We start from the raw sequence: 12,813 nt of genomic DNA on the forward strand, positions 1-12,813 counted from the left end.
ACGAAAGTTGAATGAATAGCACATAATTAAGTCTTCGATTACTCATTAGTTGGGTTCATTATATAAACTATATACATAATATTTTTGCTGAAGCTTGTTTTCAAGTTAATAGCTTCATTTATTTATTTTCAATTTATTATAATTTTTTTATCCTTGACACAACTGTAAACAAAATGCACATTAGGTTTGGTGAAATATTTGTAAAGTAAAGAAGGATATGTCGAGGGTTATACGAATCAAACACTTATACTTTTACCCAGCATAACTCAAGCAATAATCAAATTAGTGATGTCTGTATTTCTATCTACATTAGGAATATCTGTTAATCTAAACACATCAAGCTTAAATAAATGAACTCCTGTAATATAGCACTTATAAAAAATAATATTAAAAAATGAATATGTAAATACAGCTAAAAAAATCTTAAAGAATAGTAAGTTTACTATGTTTCTCGTTAATCAGTATGAATTAAGCTAACCTCGTTAAATTATTAAAATACAAAATGACAGACCACAAAATAAAACTTTTACTAGTAACTTACTAGGACATTAAATTAGTTTAGGCTCGATTGGAGTGGTGACCTTGTGCGCAAAGCTCACTTGAGCTCAAATAATGACCCATGACCCGTTGAGTTATCACGGATTAGCGTTGTTTGAACGTCCCCATTCAAGTAAAAGTGAGCAAACTTGACAAGTCTATAAAAATCTGACCACAGCATAAATTTTATAGAATGACAGTTCTGTCAGATCGGTGAGAATAGAGGTTCCGAAGAAATCAAATCTTCTCCTAGCTAATGATGGACACTGACACATGAAGTGGAATAGGACATAAGAACTTACTTATGCTTTGAATCCTCAACAAGAATTACTAAAATAATTTAGTAAAACATTAGAAAGTGCTACTTAAATTTTTAAAAAAAGTTAAAGTGAAAGTGTTGATATTGTAAAGTATCTTACATTTTAGTTGCTACTTTTTTAAATTCTTTTAAATTCATTTATTGAATTTAAATTATAAATGATTAACTCATTTTTTCTGTGAGTTAGATATTTACTTGCATTCATACTTGCATATTAACGCATACATACTGTGCAAGAACAATCAAAGCAATAACAATAACAGCAGTAGAAGTAAAGAAAGGTAAAGAGAAGAAGGGAAGAAAAAATTGAAAGAAAAATTATGACAATAAGAACTGAATTTTATAAAGAAAACCTTTCAGAGACTATTTTCAAGGTTCGCAAAACATGGGTTATAAACTCTTGACATTATAAGAAGGACTTATTATCAGAAATGTTTTAAAGTGAAGATTGTCTGATTATCAAAATTGAAGGAATTAAAGTTTAATTTTGTTATTTCTTATACCTAAAATGTTACTAATAAACTATCAAATCTCATATGTTATAAATACACAGTAAAAATAACTAAGTTAAAAAAATCACATAAAACAAATGCACAAATTGCAATTAATTTGAAATTTTTTCATAGTAGAGACCGTAAAAATAAGGTAGCAAAGTGACGTAAGTTGAATTTCTGAGTAGGAATACTTGTACTAACCCAAACATAAACCCAGAAATAAAAATACGACATCTCCAAGTGTTGACATGCCACCACCAATTCTCACCAACCCTTACTTTGGGAAGACTTCCTCTCCTGGTCAAATGGCATCAGCTCATCAACATTTTCACTAAATATGTGACGTGTTTGGCATGTGAAGAATTAAATGTGACAATACCTTAGCGAATTGAAGAATGTGTAGAGTGCAGTAGAGAAAGCAACCAAAATATACATTGTATAAAAAGTAATGACGAAAGTAATGTAGTGACGAAACAAATATACAAAGCATAGAAAGAAGTAAAATCAAACTTAAAAGCGCAATTACAATTACACAAACATATACAAATCAATAGAATCCCATACAATGCATAAAAGCATTGTATCTTTATATATACTAAAGCGAAAGCAATCTAATAAAGAGATCGAGAGGAAAAATGTGGGGAAATATATCGTGGAACCAGCTAACCGCATGGTAACACTTACTACTTACTTAGTTGGCCATTACAGATGTGAATCATTCTTCGCCGCGTAAAGTAGCCTCCGCCAGCCAGCTTGATCGGTGGCTTGGTATTGCCAATTGGTATTTTCGAGCGCTTCCAACTCATTAATCACTTAGTTCTTTCACCGAAGAGTTGAAAGTCTCTTACTGCGATTACAACCGGCGGGTACCAAATCAAACACCTTTCTAACCAGAGCATTCTCTACCATTCGCACGACATGACCAAGCTAGCGAAGCCGCTGAATTTCTTTGTACTGCTTTACCATACAGCAGGATAGGTATGATAAGAGATTTGTAAAGCGTGATTTTTGATTGCCGAGAGAGGGATTTATTTCTAAATGACCTGCTTAGCCCGACCGAAGTAATTTCTATTGGCAAGAGTGATTCTTCGTTGAATCTCTAGGCTGCCATCATTTTTGGAGTTTAAGCTGATTTCTAAATAAACAAAATGTTTCACAACTTCGAACTTATAATTGTCAACAGTGACAAGTAAGTCCTAAGATGTTCAGGAATTTTGTTTATTGACAGAAAATTGGTGCGGGTGCAATTGCCTATCAAAATCGTCGCACCTGAGACACTAAAAATCTATAGATATGTCTCGAAACACCATTTTATTCACAAATAATCTCTGCATGTGTGACATGTCTTCTAGAGATGTGATAAGATGAACCTTTATGAAAACGGTAAAGATCTAATAACTTTTACTGCCATAAAAATAGAGATGTGAATGTGGAAGATGTATAGTTTAAGGTGGGTGCTCTCCGAAGTCACAACTTACACAACATGCTCTTTTCTGATTTTGTTATGCAAGAAATTTCCCGAATTTTTATTTTATTTTTTTCCCGAATAATTTAGACTTTATAAAAAGTCTAATGGATTTGTCTCCATTAGACTTTATTTTGTAGGATTATACAAACAGTTGTGTATATGTACTCAAGTCCTTATTGCTTTAAAAAACGCACATTTCTCAAGTAATGACAGGCTCTCCCTCAAGTATTAGAAAACTTTTTCGAAAGGATCAAAAAAAACTGTAAGGTGTTTTGTGGAGAATATTTGAATGGGGTTATATTTTACACTTAATAGAAAGCTCAACCTCATAATTAATTGAAATCTTGATAATTGTGTTTGCTTACCGTTTACTTTCGGAACAACAGAATAGTTAATCTGAAAGATAGATGGATTGAATAATGTATCTATTGAAGTTTAGATGGTTCCAAGTAAATTATCATGTATTGGGTATCAAAGTTCCTACAGTGTTTGACTCTGTAGACTCTGTAATTCTGGAAATTATTATTTCTTTATTTTCTCAAATATATTTTTTTCTTAGAGTTTTTTAATAAAACTTTTACTAACAGTTTGAAATGTATCTGAAATTAATGTTGCAGTTTTTAGCCGCCCACATTTATAACATATTCAATATAATAACACATAACGTATTTCCAATCGGAGTAGCATAATTGTGGTGTGAAGATAATAAAGACGCTACATGTCCAATGCTTCTGATTATGTGTCAATACAAGTTAATCAGTTGCTTGTCTGCCTGTTTGTATTCCATTGCGTCGGTACGCCAACACGTACATAACTGCCTTGACACTCATTGTGCATTGTCTGAGCATAAGATGAACTTGAAAGCATTTAGACAGCTTAGGAGGGAGACCTGTACAAACCTGTACAATGGTTTATTAACTGTAGTTTCACATAAAAAACTAACTGCTTAAGTATGTGCGAATTTTCTATATATGTAGGTATGCCATTGTTTGCTTTTAACTACTGTTCTGTCAATGTCATGAAGAAGTATAAATTTTTTTATTTCCTTTTTTATTGATACAACCCACTCGACAATATCTTCTCTTTAATATTCCTCTCGTTAAAATAAAATATACGTTTTATGCATATCCTTCCATCCCTTCTTTAACCTTGTGCCTATATACCCGTATAGATTTGTAATATACAATACATATGTTTTCATATGTGTATTGTAAGTAAATTTGTATCTTTAATGTAATCAGACGTCAATATTTTTTATGAGGCAAATATAATACGATGATATTTATTGACTGAATGAATAAGTGACAAACTCATAAAATGTTTCACCGTGTTTTTATATGTCCGCGATTGCGTTAAATTGCTATGGAGTACTTGAAGATATCGATTTGAAGCAATTTTTCCTTATTGTCGAAAATTTTACATTTGACGGTTACACCCAGCATAATAGTTTCGTTAACAGATTTACTACTTCAAATGTTTTTACTAATTTTACTGAGAAGGTCTGTAGTTATAAAAAGCATTCACATAGTCTTAAGTTTATTACTATTTAAGGTTTATTGAATCTAAATAATTTCATGAGAGCTTAGCGTGATTTGTTCTTCAAGTTCCTAACTCTCTTAATTTCTTAATCAATTCTTTACACATAAAATATTTGTTTCAACTCTATCTATTATCAATTACTTCGACTTTAAAAATTATTTTTTTCCCGCTCCTATAAATATACTACAAATAATATATTATATTAACACTCCTTCTCAGGGAGGTAGAAAAAATATTTTTATAATTCAAATAGTTCATTAAAGGGATATAGACTTAAAACAATTCTAACAGTCCTTGGTTTGATTCGTAGGCAAAACAACAAAAAATTACCGGAAAGCATCATATCACAAATCGTGGCGTATCCAGGCGGAGAAGATGAAGGGAAATGGATGCCCCATTTGACAATATTATCGACAGATAAGATATATATAATTTTCCCGTTCCGGTTCAAAACAAAAAAAAATATATCCGTTCGGTTCCAGTTTTCAGTTTGACAAAAATATAAGGCTTTTTTCGGTTTTCAATTCGGTTCTGGTTTGAAGCCTTATTATTGTGACAAATAACATAACACAATTTATTAGGAAATTTTTATGATTGGTTTAAAATTGATTACCTTCAATTTTAGGTACTCCGTGAACCTTATGAATATATAGAATAAAGAATATAAAGCTATAATATATTAAAACTAATGATGGAAACCAATAATGTCAACTTAGGAGGTTTATATATCATGTTTGTGAAGCAAGATGGCAGTTCCTTAATGAAACTATACAGCCGCGATCATCTTTATCATGCTTCTAACTAAATTAAGAATCTGGGGTCTATGTGTGGCACTAGCTGCTTTAGATTTAGTTTATAATATAAACTTGTTTCCAGTCCCGCTATTTGTTTGAAGTATCGGAGCTTTTTCATCTCCAACTCCGTCATTTGTGCGGAGTACAGGTATTAGATTGCCATGTCAATCTCATACTTCTAATTTCTTCTGGTTCTACTAATTTCTTATATTAAAACAAAGTATGTTACGAGATATTTTTTTATGTAAATATAACAAAAAAATTTCTAAAATCGAGAAATAATTTATTCCGTATATTTTTATTGTCTTCTTTAACTGAAAGATAAGTTTTTATCTATTATATTTATTATATAGTAAATTTTGCACTGCAGAAATGACTGAATATAATTTCACATTTTTCAAACTTTTGGAAAATCAAATCATAAAAAATGGAGTATGCAAAGTTATTATTAGTGAATCGGACCAAAGAAAAGATACGCCAGTTCAATTACTGAAAAAGTTTAAACAATTGGAATGTGCCTTGGTAAAGGACTTGCCAGGCTGTCTCGCAAAATGGTGTCTCTTTGTAACAGCTGCAAGTAGCGTACGTCATGAAGAAATGATCCCATTTCATCTGCCAGACTTCATTGGTAGTATTAACTGTTTACAAGAACTTATCAATGAAACCCCCCACCTTCATGTGTTATGTATAAATGCACTACAAAAAAACTATTTATATTGTGATAGATGCATTATTTTACTTCTACATTGGATTTTAGTGGATTTTAACACACCTGCATTGAGAGAATTGCAAATAGAAGAATTGGGGAAGTTAATGGAAAAAATACAACAAAGGAATAATGATAGGTTTCCCATAAAGGCTTTTAAGGTAAACTACTCATCTGGTTGTGAAGAAGAAAAAACATTTAAAATCATAAGCTCTAACCACGATACAAGGTATGCCTTTCTTGGTTGTAAATCAGACCATTTCTGTAGAATTCTACGTGATGGGTTTAAATCCTGCGAATGGAATGAGTTGAACAATAAAAAAATAAATTTAATTTGTAAATTGTCAACAATTCTTCGCTTAATGCCACAAACACCATATTTTGGAAATTCTTGTTGTTGTCATGCCCTTAAAATAGTGGCTTTATGTGAATTTGTCAATAGAGCTGAATACCTTAAAAGCTATTCTGATGAGAAATTAAATTCTGTGCAAATAACTATTGATCAACCGGATTTCGTTAGGGTTCGATATATCTTATTTTTCAGCGAACCGGCGGCACCAATATCGTTTATGGAGTCCTTTAAACAAAAGATGTTAATGGATAGTTTTGGTGTACCGAACTGGGTGAACGTACTCTTATTCACCGCAATAACTTATAGTCTTGGAAATAGTGTAAAATCTGTGTGTATGAAAGCAGTACGTTTATTAGGAAATTCATTGTTCTATGGATTGTAATATTATTTCTTATATTTTTTATGTAAATGTATTGAAAGAATTCAATAAATGTATATTGTACCTAATAAACATGGACATTTTTTTTTAATATGTTTTAGTCACATTCAAAATGGGTTACATTTGATACTTTCTGGCATTTCTATAGGGTTCTCCAAAGAATTTTGCTTGTTTGATTTAAAGTAAAATCAAAATGAATTTGATTTGATTTTCATCATATCTTTATAAAGGAGTTTTAATTTTAGTTTTGGTGAAAACAGGGTTGGTCAGAAAAGTCTATAAGACTCAGAAGGTTTCTGTAATTTCTAATTAAACAGGAATGCGATATCTACACTCTTGACTTGTTTGAAACTGTAAACTGGATCTGGTAATTCTTTTGATTTTTGTTAGATTTTGTGTTTGAAGCAATGAAGATAATAACATAATGCGACAAAGTGCAGAATGCAAAAAGTCAATTAAAAAGGATTCTAGAAATTTAGATGTGGAACATGTTACTTGTTATGGTAAACCACCGTTCTGAAAGTCAATGAAATTATGGATGAGGTGACGTCGTTACTTAGGTCGTGTGCGAGTTAGGCTAAGTTGATGCTAAACCAAATGGGAGATTTTTTGGGATTTTTTGCACTGCGCACATTTTGCCATTTATCAATACGTATCGACATATCACTACATTATCGGGACAACTTAGAATTTCCCTCATTTAGAAAGCAACTTAGCCTAACTCGCACACGACCTTAATACAAAAAGGCTTTAACTGCCTTAACTGAACCGTAGTTTACAACATAGGGACTGCAACGGTATTACATATTAAAAGCTAGTGTTGCCTTATCATATGATTGTATAGAGTTTCAACTGTCAGTAATTATTGGGGCTGGAAGAGGAAATCAAAATAGATAAAATAGATCAAAATAAAAAGTTCCATTATTGAGCCGCACTAATTTTTATAACTCTACAGGAATTATTAGCTCTTGAATGAGAAGCATAATTGGATTCTCTTACAGTTTTGACACTGCACCATCATATTATTATTATATAAACTAATCTCTAGAATACTTCATTTGTTTTCAATAAATGCTGACAATATAACCTGCTCTAGTATTGAAATCAATTCTTCGATAAGAAAATGATAATGATTAAAAAAGAATTTCAGTCTTTTATCAATGAAAATTATTAAACATACAATTGTTATCCATTAAACATCTGAACTGTAGAATCCTTGGTTAACATTTGAAGCAATTAGAGCGATCATTAGATCTTTTGTAGTGCAACTAAATGAAAAAGAGACATTATTTCTCATAAGGAAAATTCAGAATATTATTCACTGAGATATTTTTGATTTCAGATATATATTAGAGCGTGTGTATGCAACAAATTCCATCTCATAACCATAGCAAGAACAGACAGTCACAAATATTATAACTCACCTCTTATAAGGAATAATCAAAACATTTTTTATTAAACTACTTTTGATGTCAGACTAGTCTGCTATTGCAACAAAATCTTTCTCCAGACTTAAACAAAATCAGACTATGATAAAGTAAGAAGATATTTGGTCTCTGTTTAAGCAGAAACAGATTTTTGTCAAATTGGACAGACACAGCTTCTTAAGATAGCGTTAATCATGATGTCTTATCAGAAATGCCTTGTTTACTAGAAATGTAAGCCCTGTAATGGTAAAAGGAAGTGTTCATTGTATAGACGTCATCATTTGTGTTGTCAATTTTCTTATACATCAAATGCAAAGCAGAACCGATATTTAACGGTGGATCAACTTTTTCCACAAAAAAGCGAGGTTGTCTAAGGATTCGATACCACCATTTCTAGCTTGACATGATATGTAGTGAAGCACTATAATTAAATTACATGTTCTCATACAATATTTTTATGAAATATTTAAATTCTATCCGAAAGCCAACTTGAACTTCTCACAGATGAAACGTTTATAACAGTATACCTATATAGTTTCGAATACATCATTACAAATAATATTATTTAATTTTATTTCTGTAGATTTTGTTTTTGTTTTTGTTTTTATTTTTGGCAGTAAGATGCAACAAATTTTAATATATCTACTTTACGAAATTTTATTTTATTCATTTAAATTTTATGGACATGTGAGAATATGCGTGTGTAATTGAGTAATTTTATTGCATTTGAAAAAATCAAACCGAATCTTTAAATCGAACGGACAACTATGTATAGTATATTTCAGCTTCAGTTACCGAGAAAATGACCAGGGACCCTTCCACCACTCCGTGTATTAGAACGATAAAAACTTAAGCACAATACAGGCAAAACAAAAAAAAATTGAGAAAAAAAAACAAAAATGTGATTTAATTTATTATTACATCAGTTAAAGGAGTCAACGAGGGCGATTTACGGAATCGTATTTCCTTCACGCCAACAACATTATTGCATGTCCAGTACAACAACAGCAACAGCAACAACAGGAATGGCAGCAATGTTAGCAATGGCAGCAACAGTAAATTGAGAGCCATTTATTCTATTGGTCATTACGGAAATTATGTTGCGCGCCAAGAAAATCAACAAAAAATGAAGAAAAAAAAATATTCATACAAAAACATAATAAAATTCAAGCCATCAATAAATGGGTACAAAGATACATTGCAAACGGAAGTGCCAAATCGCCTTAGGACGGTCAATTGGTGGGACAGACAAACGCTGACAACAAGACACATACGCGGCATGTTGAAGTTACACGGTGAATCTACATGATGTGCATAACGTCGTAAAAAACAGAACGTTGCCCATCAATAAAATACAACAACACAAAAAGAGAAGAGCCAAAGATACTAGATGCAGATAACTATAAAATATCTCCGAAGGGTATGCTTAACAAAAAATGAAATAATATAAAAAACTGAAACTGAAATGCGAAAATCTATAAGATTTTTCTAATCTACTTATCGTTCGGTCAGATTGTCTCAGCAATAGAAAAGCCCAAAGCCCAAAGCCCAAAGCCCAAAGCGGCACATCTTTAACTTAAGTCACTTCCTCTTCCGTATTTTTAAATTGTATTTTGTATGGTTATGTTTCCGTGTGCACGTTCCTTCTCCGTATCAAGGACATACGTGCGTGGGATGTGTGTGTCGACGTTACAACAACAAATTGCACTGACGTATCGTTGATACAAATTGCAAGTGAATTGCTTTACTTAACACCGAAATGACTGGAATATGGAATTTCCGAGGTTGAATGGACAATGCTTGAATGGCTGTCTAAATTATGTGATCAAATTTACTGGTTACGGACCCTTTGTTGTTATTGTTTTGGTTTTTCTTACTGAATCCCATATAATTCTTTCTCTTTATCTTGTTTGTCGTTAGTGCCAGTGAGTAATACTCGTAAATGTTATGGACTTCCTTCAACATAAACGTGTAGCATTTTAAGTAAAGAAATTCAAACGTAAAGTTAATTTTACTTTCATTTTAATAAAACAATTAAATTGTATGTATTTTAATGAAGGATACTGTTATTACTTTAAATTAAAGTATTAGTAATATAAGATGGATAAAATAATATCCAGAAATCATAAAAGAATAAAGATTTGGCTACCCTATCTTGTTGTATTCGATTTAGGAACATATCATTCAATATGTTCACATTCACACTAATTAAGTTCAATTGATGACTCATAATCAAATAACTTTAAGGTAATATAATTTCCTTCAAGAGTGACGTGATGTAGATGACTTCCAAATAAAACAACTACTAGGCATTATAATTTCCTTCAATAGTGACATAATATATTTATTCCAATACTATTCTAGCATATCAATTTGAGCCTTCCGAATCACATACTAAACTGAGGTTTAGCATCACGGTATAAGTTTTCGGAAACGGTTAGTTCTGTATTCTCACGAATATGTGCGGATTAATTTTAGTAATTTATAGGCGCCCAATATTTGTACTTCTAGAAAAATATGCTCTAGCCACAATCTAGTTACATTAACATGATCATTTTGTTACAGAAGGCAACATGATGTGTTATGAGATCTGAGATTTAGTTAAAATCTGGTTAAATCAACTAAATTATTTTTCTGAATGCATTAAATTAGGTTTGAGTTCAAATACATTTCCATGAAATATTCTTTTGAGAGTTTTTGAGAGTTGTGACTCCATCAACATTCACAGATATCATCGGTAATACCCAGACACAGTGTAGGCCTCAGTATAGACTGAGAAAGATGTTGATGCTCGTATCAACAAAGCGAACGCTGCATTTGGTGAACTTAACAATAACATATGTTATGTGGCGACCCAGTAAACTCAGGAGGCAGACCAAACTGCGAATCTTCAACACAAATGTAAAATCTATCTTGTACTACGGCTTTGAAACATTTAAATTGAAGGAATATATAAAAAATACAAGTATTTAATATATATAAGAACTCCACCGGTAATACGCTTACTCACTTAAGCTATATTAATACAGAGAAATAAAGAGAAAGATGCAAGTGTTTGTTAATGTCTACGTAGAATTCTCTGGTGACCAGATCGTATATCAAATGAACGCCTGCTGAATCGAATGAAAAACAGCACAAACTGAGATAGAAATAAGAAAGTGGAAGTGGATATACCATACACTTAGACAACCGAGAAATCATAAAGCGAATCAAGCTTTGACATGGAATCTACAGCTTATAAAATTTCTTAATTTTTACTTTTCAATTATTATTATGATTAATATTCATGTTCATTATTATGATAATAATATTTATATTACATAATATTTATTTTATTATATTTTAATAAAATATATATTATTTTATTATAATATTTATATTATTAGTTATATTATTAGTTGCAATTCATGTATGCAGATTAAAAAATACACCGAAACATTTTTGAGGTACTGTTTAAGTTTATCCAGATACAAACTTGAGATTGTTATGTTATTCTTTAACTTAAATGTTTTTTATCGTTGTTTAAGTTTATCCAGATCCAAACTGAAGCACATATAAGTGCTGTTCTTCAATTTACTAAACAAAATCTCCAATACAAAAACCAGTCGAATATTTACATTATTAATGATAATGTAAAAGAGACATTCGTCTCTTTGCCAAAACCTCAACCATCTCCAGAAAGTGTGGGGAAAATTTGAAAATAAGAAGACTTTCTAGTTAATTAAGGAGTATTCGACTACCTGTTACTACACCTACCTATCGAATTACTTATATTTTCACTTTTATTTATTATTATAAAGCGAAAATTTAATTACGAATCTGCATTTACCTTTGTAGTCTGAAAAGTTGAAGTTTTTTTTTTATATCAAGTATAAGATTGTTAAAAATTTCCATCGTAATGTATTTATTCTGATAAGGATATATTTTTATTAATTTTTTTTTAATAAAAAATTAAATATTACATTATTTGAAGCAATTACATTATCTGGGCAGTAAAAATCCCAGACAAGTTTATATCTGAGAATCGAATAAAACAAAAAAAAATATATCACATTGAAGATACTCGTAAAGTAACAAAGAAGTCGTTCATTTACCAAGAATTTCTTTGTTTATTTTTATAAATTTTATATATTTTTACTTCTGGTTTATGCAGTTCGGTCTGAGAAGGGCCTCATTTTTGGCGTCAATCTAGGTTGAAAGAGTTTTGCAATAATATATGTGGTTTTATAATTTTTTTTATTAAAAAGAAACCATTACAGAAGTGTACAGTTGGTGTCCAGATTAATGTTAAAATAGGGTTCGTACATTAAAATATATTACTGTAAGGGCCATCTTATGTAGAGTGTCACGAGCATACAATTGAAATGGCCAATTGTATCTTCAGAGGACTTTTGTTTCAGGTACGCAACCAAACATAAAAATTCCGACGCAGACGAATTATAATGACTATCGACGGCGAGTAAGATAATATTCGCTTGCATATAATGAGTAGGTCGGGCCTAAAATGATATCACAAAAAAGTTTTCAATTACATCAAGTTTTAAAATAAATCAGAAAACTAATGTGTTGTCTGTAATACAACTGTGTATCCTATAAATACCTATATAAATAAATTTTTGAATATACTGTTCTATTAGTACAACGATTATATTGAATTGTAAAAAGTAATCTAAAGCAAACAGTTGCTTTCTACTTGTCTGATTGTATATGGCTTATGTTAGTTGTATAGTTTTATATATGTGCCCACTATATCAACTTTAATGTACTCTATTAAATTATTCTGTACACTCGACAAGCT

The 12,813-nt window shown here is 30.9% G+C and overlaps 1 protein-coding gene across 1 annotated transcript; it reads left to right on the forward strand.

Moving 5' to 3' along the window:
• The first annotated feature begins 5,510 nt into the window (after positions 1-5,510).
• LOC119688407 lies at positions 5,511-6,591 on the forward strand. Its single transcript, XM_038103088.1, has one exon. The coding sequence runs from the start codon at positions 5,524-5,526 to the stop codon at positions 6,589-6,591; it is 1,068 nt and encodes a 355-aa protein (XP_037959016.1). The 5' UTR covers positions 5,511-5,523.
• The last annotated feature ends 6,222 nt before the right edge of the window (positions 6,592-12,813 follow it).

This window comes from Teleopsis dalmanni, chromosome X (assembly GCF_002237135.1).
Source record: "Teleopsis dalmanni isolate 2A chromosome X, ASM223713v2, whole genome shotgun sequence".
NCBI lineage: Eukaryota > Metazoa > Arthropoda > Insecta > Diptera > Diopsidae > Teleopsis > Teleopsis dalmanni.

Bases quoted from the DNA above. Each gene is read 5' to 3' on its own strand.
- LOC119688407 (XM_038103088.1), top strand. From the start codon at position 5,524: ATGACTGAATATAATTTCACATTTTTCAAACTTTTGGAAAATCAAATC.